Source organism: Schistocerca americana, chromosome 7 (genome assembly GCF_021461395.2).
Source record: "Schistocerca americana isolate TAMUIC-IGC-003095 chromosome 7, iqSchAmer2.1, whole genome shotgun sequence".
Taxonomy (NCBI): Eukaryota; Metazoa; Arthropoda; class Insecta; order Orthoptera; family Acrididae; genus Schistocerca; species Schistocerca americana.
Window position 1 is genome coordinate 110,616,873 of NC_060125.1, and position 17,716 is coordinate 110,634,588.

At 43.7% G+C, this 17,716-nt stretch overlaps 1 protein-coding gene across 1 annotated transcript in view; it reads left to right on the top strand.

Annotated features, from left to right (window-relative positions):
- The window catches only part of LOC124622749 (aminopeptidase 1-like), a 200,700-nt gene that overhangs the window by 178,561 nt on the left and 4,423 nt on the right, over positions 1-17,716 (top strand). The window contains exons 2-3 of the mRNA XM_047148537.1: positions 5,521-5,761; positions 13,462-13,715. Coding sequence (XP_047004493.1) covers positions 5,522-5,761; positions 13,462-13,715 — 494 coding nt within the window. The 5' untranslated portion in view covers position 5,521. The remainder of the gene's footprint in view (positions 1-5,520; positions 5,762-13,461; positions 13,716-17,716) is intronic.

Below are 17,716 nucleotides of genomic sequence, written 5' to 3' on the forward strand. Positions count from 1 at the left end.
ACTTCACTAATTCCCACTATGTCTAACTTTAACCTATCCATTTCCCTCTTTAAATTTTCTAACCTACCTGCCCAATTAAGGGATCTGACATTCCACGCTCCGATCCGTAGAGCGCCAGTTTTCTTTTTCCTGATAATGACGTCCTCTTGAGTAGTCCCCCCCCCCCCCCCCCCCCGGGGATCCGAATGGGGGACTATTTTACCTCCGGAATATTTTACTCAAGAGGACGCCATCATCATTTAACCATACAGTAAAGCTGCATGCCCTCGGGAAAAATTACGTCTGTAGTTTCCCCTTGCCTTCAGCCGTTCGTAGTACCAGCACAGCAAGGCGGTTTTGGTTAGTGTTACAAAGCCAGATCAGTCAATCATCCAGACTGTTGCCCCTGCAACTACTGAAAAGGCTGCTGCCCCTCTTAAGGAACCACACGTTTGTCTGGCCTGTCAATAAATACCCCTCCGTTGTGGTTGCATCTACGGTACGGCTATCTGTATGGCTGAGGCACGAAAGCTTCCCCACCAACGGCAAGGTCCATGTTACATGGTGGGAGCGCCTACGGTAATAACAGAAATATATGCTTCTTGTGCATAAAATATATTCTCTTGCTTTCAGCGGAGTGAGCAGCAAATACACGTATGTTCAAAAGTATTTATTCGTGCATAAGTTGTAGCTTATGTCATGGAATGAGTTTGATCCGGCTGTTTTTACGTGTATTTCACAATGATTCATGGCTCTTGTTATTTTACTAAAACATGAAACGGAAAAATATAACGATTTCGTTGAAAGTAATTAAAAACAAACGTATCTGAAAACATTTGCCCCATTGTGTCTGAGTTAAAACGAGGATTTTCGCCCTATCACAGTGGTTTTTAAAGTACCTTCCGCTGAAGTGAGACAGTGATTCGCACATGTACAGATGGCGGTAGTATTCCGTGCGCAACGCATAAAAGGACAGTGCACTGGCGGAGCTGTCATTTCACGCACGCACTCGCACACACGCACTCTGCTGCTCGACTCGTTGTTTGTGATCGGTTTGAAGAACATACGGACAATTAGAGCGAGTGATTTGGCCTCCCAGATCGCTCGGCACGAATCCTAGCGAAGACTTATGGGACAACTCGTGCAGGAAATGCTGAACAGGAAACATTTTCAAATTATGGATGGATGTAGGCGCAGCATGGCTCAGTATTTCTGCAGAGGACTTCCAAAGATTTGTTGAGTCCGTGCTACCTCGAAGTGCTGCACTATGGCGGGCAAAAGGAGTCCTACTCGATACTCGCAGGTATTCCGTGACTTTTGTCATCTGTATCTACATAGCTTCCGGTACTTGTTATCTTTATTTTTTAATTTGCTACATATGTGTCGTTCGACACATGTTCACTGATAGATTACTATCGAATTGGTCAGGTGGTTTCGTCTTGTTGCCTGCGTGAAGTGCATTTGTATTTGGAACTATGTTTGTTCCTAATGGAACGGTTTTAAGTACACTGCAGAACCATACAACCACTGTGTTGAGCGTAAGGAACGTACTTTTGTGTATTGTTTTGTTTCCTTTGGGTATACTTCGTTTACGTTTTTAAATTTTGTTCTTGCGTGAAGAAATTAATAATTGGCACGGACTTTCGCACACGTTCACACGGCGTATTGGGATTCAGCGAGGTGCACCGGCCGCGGAGCGATTCCGCCCGGCGGATTAAAAACGAGGGTCGGTGTGGCGGCCGGCCTGTACGTGGTTTTTAGGCGGCTCTCCACAAAAAAAAGAAAAAAAATGTGTGTGAAATCTTATGGGACTTAACTGCTAAGGTCATCAGTCCCTAAGCTTACACACTACTTAACCTAAATTATCCTAAGGACAAACACACACACCCATGCCCGAGGGAGGACTCGAACCTCCGCCGGGACCAGCCGCGCAGTCCGGTTCTCCACATCCCACCAGGTCAAAAGAGTTGCGATTCCCACGTTCTGCGCCAGTTACACTACTAGCAGACATTTAGAAAACATTCGGACGTGGATAGCAGTGGACGTAGACAGGTGGAGGGAGGGAGGGGCGACAGGAAGGCAGCTGGCCAACCTCTACCACTAACGTTGTCAGATTCAGGAGTCAACTCGCCGACCCTGTGAAGATACGGGACAAGGCAAGGAAAAAAGTGAAGAGCGAAGAAATTGTTAGCGTATAACGATTCTTTTTTTTACCTTTACATAAGCTACAACGTCTCCGCATACAAAAGGAAAAATGGCAAGCTAAAAATTCCCTCATTAGATCAATACTTTGTCTCTGGATAATACCTTCCCGACTCCTGGTCACATTGTGTGGTCTTTTACCAGATAACTGCGCAACGTCATCTTTCGTTCGCTGGTCTCACGTAACAGAAGCACATAACAACAAAAATCAACGAAGCTAAGTGAATCGATAAGGAAAAAGAATAAAGGTACAAAGACATCAGCTGCTAGTGGGCATTGATGTATATCGATGGGGCAAGTGGAAAATTTGTGGTGGACTGGAACTGGAACCCAGTTCTCCATCTTACTGAGCAGATATGCTGACTACTATCCCATGTGGACACAGCGGTCGCCACAATCGCATCCTAGCACCCCTCCCGTCGGACGCAAATTCTCACCTTATGCCACACACTACCCGTGTGGTGCCCTCGTCATTAGCCTCATCGCTGGCGTCATCTCACCGATTCTCGTAAGAGATCGAGCTAGGTGTACATCGCCATTGATAACTGATCTTCCGCGATATGTCTGAAAGAACAGTCACAGCATATACACTGATGAAAAAGAAACCGCAACACCAAGAAATAATTAATGTAGAGTAGCCCACCCGGTTAGCCGTGCAGTCTAACGCACGGCTTTCTGGATTGGGAAGGAGCGCCTGGTCCCCGGCATGAATCCACTTGGCGGACATGTGTCGAGGTCCTGTGACCCGACCAGGCTGTGGATGGCTTTTAGGCCGTTTTCCATCTGCCTCGGCGAATGTGGGCTGGTTCCCCTTATTCCGCATGAGCTACACTATGTCGGTGACTGCTGTACAAGCACGTTCTCCACGTACACATACACCACCATTACTCTACCACGCAAACATAGGGGTAACACTCGTCTGGTGTGAGACATTCCCTGGGGGGAGAGGGGGGGGGGGGTCCACCTGGGACCGAACCACACAATAACCCTGAAGAGTGGTTCGTTGTGGGGTGGCGGGGGGGGGGGGGGGGGGGTGAAGTGAACTGCGGTAGTCATCGTCGGGTTGTGGACCACTGCGGCTGCAGTGGGGACGGAGCCTCTCTGTCCTTTTTAGGCCCCAGGTTAACATACAATACAATACAATAATGAAATTTCGGGCATACATTCGTCTAGATAACATATTTAAGTGATTAACATTGCAATATCACAGGTGAAGCCACTAAAAATGTGACAAGCTGGTACATTAATAACTAGTCTGACTTGCCAGACTGTTGAAGGCAAACGTGCATGCACTGTGTTGTACAGGTGCAGTTTGTGGGTTGGAGGTCCAAGCTTCATCCTCTTGGTCACTGAGCCGAGTGACAATTTGATGCTGTTTGTGGATGACGTTAGAGTTGTCCACCGATGATGTTTCATGTGTATTCGATTGGAGACCGATCTGGAGATCGAGCAGGCCAAGGCAACATGCAGACACTCTGTGGAGCGTGTTAGGTTACAATAGCGGTATGTGGGCGAGTGTTACCCTGTTGGAAAACACTCTCTAGGATGCTGTTCATGAATGGCAGCACAACAGGTCGAATCACCAGACTGACATACAACTTCGCAGTCAGGGTATGTGGGATAACCACGGGAACGCTTCTGCTGTCATACAAAATCCCACCCCAGACCATAGCTCCAGGTGTAGGTCCAGTACGCCTAGCACGCAAACTTATTTGCTGCAGGCCGTCAACTGATCTCCTTCTAACGAACAGACGCCATCATTGGCACCGAGGCAGAACCAGCTTTCATCAGAAAACACAACAGTCCTCCATCCTGCTCCCCAATGAGCTCTCGCTTGTCACCACTGAAGTAGCACATGGCGGTTGTTTGGGGTCAGTGGAATGCACTCTTAAAGGGCGTTTGGCTCGGAGCTGTCCTTGAAGTAACCAATTCGTAACAGTTCATTTTGTCACTGTGGTGGCAACTGCTGCTGAAATTACTCCTGCAGATGCAGTACGATGCGCCAGATCCATATGCCGAACACAGTGGTGTTTCCTCTCGGTAGTACCACGTGGCCGTTCGGAGCCCGGTCTTTTTGCGACCGTACATTCCCTTGATGACTGCTGCCAGCCGTCATTGAAAGTGGCTACCTTCCTTCCAGTTCCTTCCGCAATATCGCAGAAGGAACATCGAATTGCTCGTAGCCTTATTAGATGAGCTCGTTCAAACTCAATTAGGTCTTGATAATACCGTATTTGCCGCCCAATCTCAAATGTAATTAGCGCACAAAACCGGAGCAGCGTGTATTTAAAGCACAATGTTTCGCATCCTCGTAGTGGCGCCACTAGCGCCAGTCTTATGCGACTGGCGCGAAATATTAATAGCCATCGTCTGTCAGATGTAGAAACACGCCTACCAAGTTTCATTTATGTTGGACAGATAGTTGTTGGTGTTGTGATTTTTCTCGTCACTGTATGAAGAAGAAGAATTTTAAACGGTAAAAAACAAATCCTTGCTGGAAATTACGGAACGAAACTGAACATACGAAAGGAAATGGGCGGAAACTGCGAAACGAAACGAATCTTCGCGAGGAGGGGCGAAACTAAATTTGGGGGAGTAATGTAAACTGAGGATACTGAACGGAAGCAAGAGTGAACGAAACTGTATAGAAAAAAGGAAAGAGCACGAAACACTAGTCACTGTGTACTCTGTACAACCGCGAATATAATGGAATGGTAAATGTGTTCTAGGAAACCAACCATTTTTCCTCATTCTAACTCACACGCTGATATTGCGCTCTTAACGTCGGCGTCGCAGTCTGGCTCCAAATTTGAAGTTTTCAATTCTCTTGACAGCTGAAATTGCCTGGTTTGATTTTAGTTGTCGGTGGATTGGTTGGTAGGGTTTTTGTTTTGCGTGTTGGTATTCCAGTTCCTATGGATTTATATAGATTGCTATTTTTCATTTATAGGTTTATTGTTGTTGTTTGAATTTACATATCGCAATGTTGTCAGTTGGCGACAGTGAGTGGAGCAGTGGAGGCTGGAAAATGGAGTACCAAGTGGGGAACTCGGAACATTTCCGGCAATCCAGGATTGGTCAATTGTTGTAAATACTGAACGAGAATATATTGCTAATGACTTACCTCTCTGCTATGTGTATCTGTTGTGTTTACTGAACTTATGGGAAACCTATACGATCCGATACAACAATCTTATACTTACTCTCTGTTCTATGTTTTGCACACTCTAAACTTTGGATTCATTTGTGCCATTGTTGCTGGGAGTTGAACTTTTTAGCGAGGTGAGCCGTGCAGTTATGTCGCAACTGAGCAGCGCTGCGCTATTCTCCTGCCCGCAGTATGTACGCCCGCCGTCTGCTGGTGCTGCTAGTGGCGGCGTCGACGTCGTCATCATGGGGGCAGGACCACGGGCCGCCCGGCCAGGAGACGACGGTGGCACGACTGCCGCTGGAGGCTGTGCCCTACCACTACGAGCTGGAGCTGGCGCCCTACTTCCAGCCAGAGGGGGACTTCCAGGCGCTGGACGTGGACGGGCAGGTCACCATCCACCTGGAGGTGCAGGACAGCCAGACGGACACGGTGAGCAGCACACTCCACTACGTCGCTGTTCACCCCAAAGGCTATTCTGATGCAGCTCTTCACACTACTCTGTCCTGTGCAAGTCTCTTCATCTCTATTCGAGGTCAGCATTAATAAAACCGAAAAACTGCAGGGACGGACTCCTGGCTAGGAATGGAGCAAAAAAGGTCCTATGAAGATGTGTCTGGGAATGCATCGGGAATTCATCGTTGCCATGGTAGATGGAGTTGACGATTAAAGTTCCTCTGAGCCCGTGCCGTATGTTCCTTGCGCGTTACAGGCTGTGTGACTGACGCAGGGTGGTGTAAGCAGCAGAATAGTCCGGTGTTCACGTCAGGAACAAGCTGAGATGGTGCTTGCGTTCGGCCAAGTAAATGGAAACGGTAGAGAGGCAGCACGGCTATATCAAAACAAGTATCCTCACACAGACACCAACCACATCACACAACATTTCAAGCCTTTTTTGGGCATTTGTGAGGTCGCTGGTGCTTTCAGACACACGAACGTGTAGGGAGGCGGTGGACTGCACATACATCAGATTTGGAGGACCGGGTTCCACAGGGTATTGAGACGAGCCCTAGACAAGCTCCAGGCAAGTGGTTTGCCAATTTGGTTGAAGCCAAACTGCGATTATGTGTGCCCTGTGTGACAACTGCTATTACCCCTATCACCTGCAACGAGTGCAAGGATTATCAGCAGCGGATTTCCCTCTAAGGGAAGGATTTTGTCGATGGTTTTTGCTCCAGTCCGTCACAGTTATGGGATTTCTGTTATAAGTTCTCTATACCATTGAAGTAAGCTTTAACATAACCAGCATAGTCAATCCACATAATCGCCATCTGTGGGCTACAAATATGCCTCGGAGAATGGTTGAGGGGGGTCTCATGAGCATGTGGTCAGGGATTCCTGGCGACCACATGCTTCGACTGGGCATTATTCCACTACGGCTCGACTGAGCAACATACCTGAACTTCCTGTGAATACTCTCCCTGGGCTGCTTGACGATACCACAGCTTATGTGGTTTCCACATGACAGAGCACCAGACCACTTCTGCATCACAGATTGCTGACACCTCAACATCGTCTCCCCCAGACGTTGGACAGGATGTGGAGCCCTGTAGCTTGGCCTACTAGATCAGTGGACTTAAACCCCCTGGATTTTTACCTCTGAAAATCAGTGTGTATGCTGAACCAGCGCCTGATGTGCAGACTCTTCAACAGTGTATTCACGATGCCTCTGACGCTATTTGGAGACAGGGCGGAACGTGCGATAGAGTGTTCCGATCAATGACGCGACGTGCGAATCCGTGCATTGCATCCCATGGATGCCATTTTGAATATGTGTTGTGATGTGGATGCGGTACAGATCTGTACTATTTGGTCTCTCAGCCAGAAATAAAAAAATGTGTATTTCAGAATTTTTGGAGATTCAGCCACGGAGGAGGAAAAATAGTGAGTGATAAGTTTTTCGGAAATCATTACTAAAGAAATGCTAAAATATTTTTAAAGCTATGTCTATGAAAATTGGTATCTGACTTCTCAATCCCTAAAAAGTATGTATTTCAGTTCTTTTGGAAGTTTAACCCCTTAGGGGGTGAAAAAGGGGACGAACATTTATAAAAACTTATTCTGGTGCATTACAGAAGTATTAAAGCTGAATCTATGGAATTTGCTATTTCACTTCTTGTTTAAATAAAGGGAAATATTTGTTATGGGATGAAAGTGTCTATGGACATATTTCAAGAAGAACTAAAAAGGCATGATTAACAAAAAACTTTGGACTCGAACTACCAGAATCGCTTTGTGGTCAGACGACCATGTTTATGACGCCTTAATTAGCGTGAGAAGTTTAGATGATGGTTGCAGTTTGTGAACATAAAAATTAGATTAAATAAAAACAAAACAAAAATTCTGTGCAGACCATCCAGTCTATGTGCGCCAAACAGGGGGCGCTAAGCTAGTCTGCAGAAATACAGTAATCTACATCCATCTGAACCTGCTTGCTGTAGTCAAGGCCCACCTCTGTCAGCGTGTATGCCTACTACGTAGATGACCTGGGTTCCGTTCCCGTTCTGGCACCGGTCTTTCCCTTAGTGGGTGGTCTTGAACGGGCTGTGACTTCCCGCTCCTCCGACAGTACCAGTTGAGGACCTCCTGGAAAGAGGAGTAGCGACTGCAGGGTCTGAAAACTTTACAACGGTGAAGAGAGTAGCGTGCCGAACCGACGGCAGTCCACATCGAAAGACGCCATGTGGCAGAGGATGACATGGCGGCCGGTGAGCATGATGTCGTCCTATGGGCCTGACTACGTAGCATTTTAACACGATTTCCTTAGGTCACTTTCTTGTTTGTTCTCCTTATCATGAAGTTGGGCCTCCTGGCCCAGGTAAATTGTTTTGCGAACCGGCGCCCTCCTGTCCGACCCTTAGCGGAAGGAGGAGATTGCTACGGACAGAAGTCCTCCTCCAGGAGCGACCCACTGAGTGCCGCTTCCCAGAACCACTCACACTGGTCCCTGCACTCGGAATTTGTGGCCCCCAGTCCACCTCTCTGTTCTCCGGCCTAACTTCCTGATGAGATGGAGACCCTAGGGGCTCATACCCAAACCTCCAGACGTCAGACACTCAAATCGACACCAAGTGTTGTTCGTCGATAGAGTATCAACCAAGACACCTATTTAGTTGGTGCTTTGTGTTGTCGTCCAGTAGAATTGGCGTAAACGTTAACTAAAAGTAACACCAGAACTATGGAGCACATCAAGAGCCTGACTGTAACTACCTCTTGTTGCTTCCAAAGGGAATTTGGTACAGTGTTACATCCTTGAACCAAGGTTCCTAGGTGCAAACCCCAATAACAAAAACATTTTTACTGTATTATGTGTGCACAGGATGACAATTATTGAACTATATGAAATAAAATTGTCATAACTTCTGAAAGGTTCGCGCTGGGACTTCCAAATTGCACGGATGGCAGCAGGACGTGATGGTGATTAGTAGACGGATGCATGGCTTGGTTTAGCGACGAAGCCCAATTTCATTTGGATGGGGCCATCGATAAACAAAAGTGGCTCATTTTGGGTACTATGAATCCGCATTTCGCATCCTCAACTGGTGACTGTGTAGTGTGCAGTATCCAGTCTCGGATTAATCAGTGCGCCGCACGGTTAGAGGCGCCATGTCATTAAGCATCAGGCCCCTCCCGCCGGAGGTTCGTGTCCTCCCTCGGGCATGGGTGTGAGTGTTGTCCTTAGCATTAAGTTAGTTTGCGTAGTGTTTAAGTTTATGGACCAATGACTTCAGCAGTTTGCTCCCTTAGGAATTCACACACATTTGAACAATCGGTGCAACATTCCTTGATGGCAGAATGATTAACAAACAGTACATGAACGATCGATTAAAGAATAATCAAGTAATTGGTTATTTTTTTGATTAGTTTGGAAAACAACAAAAAATAAAGTAACGTATATAAAATTCTGTAGAATTATTATAATTTGTAACATCTAATTCAAAATTTCATTTTCCTTGTAAAGCAGCAAATTCAACTGAAGTTCGAATAAAGAAATTGGAATTTATCATAATTAAAAAGTTGGAATAATGTTACGAAACAAACTTAGTGATTTTATTATTAATAATCCCAAAGGAACTCTATTTTTGATTATATTTTTGAATAATTTACGACACACATTTTGGAGAAGTGAAAACTGTGTAAAGGATAAGTAAATTCGGCTTTAAATAATTTACCAATGCCAGAGTTGAATCTACCAGGATTTAATTACTATGAATCATTTACTGAGCTTGAAGAAAAACTAGCACATGATGATCCAGGAATAAATTAATTAGATAAAGCTTGTAAAACATGTATCGCCTACAGAAATAATAAACTCTTAGAATCTAGACATCAAGCTGATAAAGAACTTCAGTTAGCTGCAAAAGAAAGAATGCATGAAAATGATTCTTCATTAGGAGAAAGTATAGCTCCAACTGCAGTTAGAGGAATAAGGTACGGGAACAAAAATTAGGCATAGCTTTAAATGTTGTTCCAGCTGAGCAGATCTAAGCATGCATTTTGATAAAACTCAACTTTTAGAACTTAAAAACAATATGTAAATGTGTTAACTACGTTTCAAAATTATTATTCCAAGGAAGATATTGAGAAAGTTTTATTAGATTATTCCTCAAAAACATATTTAGCAACATACTTAAAAGATTAAAAAACCTATTTATAAAGTATATTTTAAAGAAATTATTGAATTTACTTTTATGACTGGAGGTGAACAAAAAATTTCAATGAAAATGATTTTATGCTTAAACAAGGTTGTCTTGTTGGTGAAGACACAAATATTTAACATTTGATGATTTTGATATTTGGATAGCGTTGTTGACAAACTTTTTAAAAAACTCCTGAAATCCAAGGAATAACAATAGTTTTCTGACAAACTTTATAAAATAACTCCTGAAATCCAAGGAATAAAAATTGTTTTCTGACTGTAACATTAAAAGAGTCTGTTAAAACTGTTCCATTTGATTTAAGGATAATTGTGTTTGGCAGGATAATTTAATTATTTTTATTGTATATAAATGAAGAATGATAATCACAATTACTGTTTGAAGTACAGGAAGTTTACTTAAACACTTCACCCTCATAGATTAACAACTAAAAATGAAAAACAAAGTGTTGAAGACCTTCATTCAATTTGTAAAACTAAAATGAGTAAATTTATTTAAAAATTTTGTAGGTAAAGGTGTATATATTTGTGAACAAATTATATTAATGAACTACATAAACCAATTAGAAAAAATTTAAACAGAAATATGCAATTTCCTTTGGAACTGATAATTTATGGCAATCTGATTTAGTCAAAATGGGTTCTCAAAAGTTTAAAGGAATTTCGAAAATACATAAAAGATATAAATGTTTATTAACTGTTATCGATGTTTTCTCAGATTTTGCTTGGGCAGTTCTAGTTAAAGATAAAACAAGTAAAAATATAGTTAATTCTTTCAAAAAATAATTGAGGCAGAAAAGCTAAAAAATATGCAAAGAGATAATGGTAATGAATTCTATAATAAAGAATTTCAAGAATTTAAGAATTTAACACGAATCATTATTCAACTATTGATGAATCAAAAGCAACTGTAGTTGAATGATTTAATAGACCATTGAAAGAAAAATGTGGAAGAAATTTGCTCTTCAAGGAAATTATGAAAGAGTTGGCTTAGTTTCTCATTAATTGTTGAATATAATAATACAAAACATTCAACAAAATTGTAACTGAAAGATGTAAATAAAAAAATGAGAAAATCTTCTTGGAAACTGTCTCTGTAACAAATTTGGTAGATACTGAACCTAAATATAAAATTTGTAATAAAGTAAGAATAAACATGAAGGAATTTTTGAAAAGCAAATACAAGAAACTGGTCAACAGGAATTTTTGAAAATCATTCTAATCCAATCACATATAAATTGGGAGGTTTAAATGGTGAACAAATAAAAGGAAATTTTTATGAACAAGGACTGTTGAAAAAGAATTTTCCAAATATTTGCCTTGCTGAAAAAGTTTTCAATAAGGAAAGGTAAATAAAATATATGTCAAATGGTTAGAGTTTGATATTTCACACAACAGTTGGACAAATAAAACTAAAGTAATTTTTAAAATGTTAACAAAAAATTTTATATATCAAACGAGTTTGTTATTAAAAATTTAAATATGTTCATCATTGAATATAATTTTTATTATGCTTATTGTTTCATTAAAGAAGATGAGTTTATTTTGATATTCAAAAAAAAAGGTTAACAAAAACGATTTAATGTCAAAATCATGTGAGAATTTTAAATCTGGGTTAATAGAATCACATGGTTTTAATACATGTAAATTTTGTTTATAAGATGAATATAAAAATTCATATGAATTTCTTTTAAATGTGATTATGGAAAAAAGACTCAGAAATATAGTTTGATTTTCTAAGAAACGTTTGCAGGATTATATATGTCATCATGCAGTTGTTCTCAAGAATAATTATCCAAAGTATTGAAATAATCTCGATATCAAACAATTCTTAAGTTTTCTTTCATTCATTGATATAAATTTGTTGAAATAATTTCGATGCCAAACAATTCTTAAGTTTTCTTTCATTTGTTGATATAAGTTTACCGAATTTGGCACATAATTAATTCTTAAAAATTCTTCACAATTTTCATGTCTATTTCTAACAGTGTCTATTTGATTTTGTGCATTTTTAATTGTGTTTGAATAACATAATATTCATAAATATAATCATGTAATCTTAGAATAACATGGTTGGTTTAAATTTTGATCACTAAATTGAGGACCAACATTTGATAATAACATAAAATGTTGGTACATTATTAACTAGTGTAACCGTTGGAATGTTGACTGCAAGCATGAAATCCTACATGCATTGTGTGTTACAGGTGCCAGATGTCAGTTTGTAGGATGGAGTTCCATGCTTGTTCCACTTGGTTGGTCAATACAGGGACTGTTAGCGTTGCATATGGTTGACGCTGGAGTTGTCGTCCGTTCATGTCCGTTATCTGCTCGCTTGGAGACAGATCTACTGATCGACAAGACGAGGCAACATGACAACACTCTCTAGAGCATGTTGGGTTACAACAGCGGTATGCAGGCGACCGTCATCCTGTTGGAAAACAATCCCTGAAATGCTGTTCAGGAATAGCAGTACAACAGTCGAATCACTTGAATGACGGACAGATTTATAGTCAGGCCACGAGAGTGACATACAAAATCTGAGCTGAGACAGTAACCTCAGGTGTATGTCCAGTGTGTCTAGCACACTTACAGGTTGCTCGCAGGCCCTCAACTGAACTCCTAAGAAAAGCATGGACATCACTGTCATTGAGGCAGAACCAGATTTCATCAGACAAAACGACAGACCTCCACCCTGCCCTCCAATTGACTTTCACATGACATCACTGAAGTCGCAAATGGCGATGGTTTGGGGTAAGTGGAATGAACGCTTCTGTACGTCTGACTCGGATCTGTTCTTGAAGCAACCGATTTGTAACAGTTCGTTGTGTCATTGTGGTGCCAACTGCTGCTAAAAATTACTGTTGGAGATTCTCTAAGATGCGCCAGATCCATATGCCAAACGTGATGGTCTTTCCTCTCGGTAGTGCCACGTGCCCGCTCGGAGCCCATCCTTCTTGTGACCGTACCTACCCATGACAACCGCTGCCAGCAATCGTGTACAGTGATTATGTTCTTGCCAAGTCTTTTTGCAATACCACAGGAGAAATATCCAGCTTCTTGTATGCCTGTTACACAACCTCATTCAAACGCAATGAGCTGTTGGTAAAGATGTTTGTCGCCTTAAAGGCATTCTTGACTAACATCAACTCACTGTGTCCAGTCTGAAAGGTAACTAACGCCGACGACTTTTACAGTGTGTATTTGAAGCAAACCTGATACACATGTTCATAGTGGTGCTATCAGCGGCACTCTTATGCGACTAGCACTAAGTCTGAACTGACATCATCTTGCAGAAGTAGAAAAGCGTCTGCGAACTTTCGTTTATGTCGCACAATTCCTTCTCAGTGTTGAGGTTTTTTTTCAGTGTATCTTCTGTAAGGTTCTTCTGTAAGGTTCTTCTGTAAGGACGCTGGTGATTGCCGCGTCGAATATGGTAAAATCGACAGCACCGTCGCTTTTCATCTTCCAACAGATTACACTGCACGCCGGTGATTCGGTGACCATAGACCCAGCTGACATCAGGGTGAGGAGTACTGCTGAGGACGGCAGCGAGCAGGAGTTCACAGTGGACGACGCGACGCGGGACTGGGACACCGAGATGGTCAACATATCGCTGGGCACGCAGCTGTCTGGAGAACTGAGCCTGGTCGTGCCATTCCGGTCCCGGCTGCGCACCGACATGGACGGCTTCTACCTCAGCGAGTACCAGGCCGGTGGGCAGACCAGGTGAGCCCCAAAGTACTACCACACCTGTTCTCTGTACACTTTGCAAACAAGTCAGCTACAGGCGGAGAAAAATATGAAAACACGTTACCATCCCTAATACAGTGTAGGAAAGCCATTGACATTCAAAACAACTTCCAGTCGTTCTGGAATGGATAAATAAGCGTCCTGTACGAGTTTCTAGGGAATCCTGTACCGTTTTTCCTGAAAAATGATAGCGAGCTCAGTTAACGGTGATGGAGGTGTACGAAGATCGCGCACCCTTCTTTCCAAAATAGACCACAGAGGCTGACTAATATTGTGATCTGTGGACTGTGCTGTGGCAATTCGTCCTGGTGCTCACAAAACCAGTTCTGGATCGGGCCCTATAGACTTATAACGAAGCATCAACATTGTGGAACAAAAATTGTACCATTTTGATGGGCCTGATCAGCAAAATTAGTAACGTAATTCTTGGCAGTAATGCGGGCTTGCAAAGTAACCGTGGAGACCATGCAATACAACGATATGGCTGCCCAAACCACCGCCATGTTTTACTCTTGATACATAAGCTCGACCGGAAATCAGAAACGGTGTAAAATGAGACTCATCTGACCAAATGACTGTCTTCCATTTCTCCACGGTCCGTGTCTCACGACATCCGCAATTTGCTTTCCTGTTATGGGCATTTGTATCACTGACGTGTGGCTCTGAAATTCGAGCTCGCCATGCAGTTCCCCGCTTAGGGAGCCCTCTTCGTGTATTTTGCTTGGTGTTGACTGGCTTCCCAAGTGCAACACTCGGCTTTGATGTGACTTATGCAGCTGTCGTCATCTTGTATTGTATGTTAACCAGGGACATAGAAACGACAGAGAGGCCCCATCTCCGCCGCAGCCACAGTGGTCCACATCCTCACGACGACTACCGCAGTCCACTTCACCCCTCCGCCACCACACACCGAACCACTCTTTCAGGGTTATTGTGCGGTTCCACCCTCAGTGGATCCCCCCCAGGGAACGTCTCACACCAGAAGAGTGTATCCCCTATGTCTGCGTGGTAGAGTAATGGTGGCGTACGCGTACATGTTTGCGCAGCAATCGCCGACATAGTGTAGCTGAGGCGGAATAAGCGGAACCAGCCCGCATTCGCCGAGGCAGATGGAAAACCGCCTAAAAACCATCCACAGACTGGCCGGCTCACCGGACCCCGACACAAGTCCGCCAGGCGGATTCGTGCCGGGGACCAGGCGCTCCTTCCCAATCCGGAAAGCCTTGCGTTAGACTGAACGGCTAACCAGGCGGGCTATCGTCATCTTACTTATCATTACAATCCTCTTTCTGTCAGAAGACGCAGAAGTTGAATACGCGCCAGAGGGTACAGACCTGGATATCCACTAGGGGCCTCTGTTCTCCGCCGCGAGCCTCGCCGCGCCGCTCTCCGAGGAAACGTTAGCGACAGCCCCGGACATTTGCACAAGCCCCGCCATTTAGCCCCCTCCACACCTACCCCCCCGCCACACCAACCAAGAGCGCATCAATATGATCTTTGGTAGTCCTCGTCGCTGTCGTGTTTTTGTTCGTCGTTTTTTGTTTTACCGCGGTTGTTCACACTAGCTGTTGTGGCGTAGCAAGACAGCCACGCCACGGAAGTAGCCGAAAGGCACGCGTTTAGTTTACGCAGGCAAGAGATAGGTCTGTAACAGGATACGTAATGAATGCTATAAAGAAAAGTACGTAGCTTCTGGAATACTTAACTTTAATCCATCCTTGGTACATCGCTATTGACGATATAAGTGAGACTCCATAGATACATGCAATGTTACTAATGGCGCCTTGCTAGGTCGTAGCCATTGACTTAGCTGAAGGCTATTCTAACTATCTGCTCGGCAAAGGAGCGAGGCTTCGTCAGTGTAGTCGCTAGCTACGTCGTCCGTACAACTGGGGCGAGTGCTAGTCCGTATCTCGAGACCTGCCTTGTGGTGGCGCTCGGTCTGCGATCACACAGTGGCGACACGCAGGTCCGACATGTACTAATGGACCACGGCCGATTTAAAACTACCACCTAGCAAGTGTGGTGTCTGGCGGTGACACCACACTAGCAGTGTTGTGCTGTTAGTACTTCTTAGCAATTTGTGTAATACTGTCAAAATGAAACATAGATATGCACTCTCAATAAAGTTACCATACACAAGGTGTCTAATCTTGACTGTTGTGGCCAACTGCTGTCAAAACTGGTATCTAACAGACTGATATCTAACAGACATTAAAGTATGATAACATGTGTTGGAATGACACTGACGAAATTGTGTACATATGTTTAATAATAGCCAGCTCTAAAGCTCTCAAACACTGAAGAAGAATTCAAAGTAGCCTCGTGTCTGCTGTAAGCAAGCAGTCATAAGAGTTCACAAGTACAAATTCACCCATTACACAGGCAAATATTTATGAAGAATGTCACTGTATAAATATCTGACTGCTTGCATTACACATTTATACATTATCCCACTCTTATATTCTTTAGCCTAAATGAGGTAATCAGAAACAAACAAAGACATTGACTTTGCCTTGTTAATGCACAACATTGACTTTAGACCATCGAGATAATGGACAGCATCCTTGGCGATACTATCAATTAATATTTCCCAACAGAATTTCTTACACTACGCGATGTGACGGAAATCTGCGCTCACAGCAGTTAACAAATATCAGATTTTTTGATACAGTGCAGATGAAAGCTCATGAAATAAAAAAGACAGTGTGGATGCCATTTTTATTTTTCATTCTTACTGATGATTTTTCAACTCGCATATTCAATGAACATATTTCTAATTCTTTTCACAAAGGTACTGGAAAAACTGTATTTCGTACTAACTACTGATTTTCTCCCTTGTTATGACTGGCATAGCTGTGATACGAACAACTTTGATGTCTGAACATGCGACAGACCATGCGCGGAGCTTAGGATATGGATTGGTGTGGAGGGGGTGATTGGGCGGGACTTGTGCACCGTCCGGGGCTGTCGCTAACGTTACGTCACTCTCCGTGCCACGCCAAGTCTGCGGCCGATCGCATTTCCTGCGGTCGGGTATTTAGGCGGGCGCGCGCCGCTACCCCGGCAGTCTGGTACTCGCCGTAGTTCGCGTGTGCACCTCGGACGTACTGCGTTCCAGTTCCCGGTGTTGAGATGCGTGCCGCCGTTGTTTGGCAGTGTTCCTGCGTTATTGTTGTCTCCCCGTGTCTATCCCCTCAGTTCTTGCTCGCTCACCTCGTGCTATGTCCTCGTCGGTCGTAGTGTCTGTCGTCCCCTACCCGTTCGCCTCTCCCGTCTGTCCATCAGCCGCACCCCCGCCTGGCGGCTTCGCGCCTCTCTTCTCTGCCGCGCACCGGTCGTTCGCGGCTCTAACACTCTTCTGTCATAAGTTTCCTTTAATTTACGTCTATGGTCACAAACTTTTTTGTTAACAGATTACCGGTTTCGGTCTTTAATGACCATCATTCAGATCTGTTTCATAAAAGCAAAGTCCTAATGTACGGCAGCCATAGAGGCATCGTCAAATGTTAAATGCGGAATCAGCACCAGCGACGATATCTCAGCTTGTAACACTCTTCTTCGAGCGTCCTTCATTCTCACTCGACACACACTTTCGTCCGCGTTGTGGTTTAGTTGACGTGATGCCTCTTCAAATACCTAACACTTTGGTTCCTGTGGTTATGGAAGCACCCTTCATACGAGAGACAACAATTTGGGCACGTCCGAGTTCACTTAGGTCCCACACGATCCACTCACAGCTACACGGAACACTGTTGTGTCCACGACTGGCACTTACGACGTGTCAAATGTGACAATGCAAACGGTGTGCTCGGTTAGATTCTGCATTTATGTTTAAGTACACATTTCTCGCAGTATTTCCATATTTTTGTCCAACCCGCGTATCTTCAGGCCCGGGTATATAGATAGGGAATCCCTAAGCCATAGACTTTTGGCACTACCTCACTCACCCTCCTCCATTTCTCTTCGATTTTTGT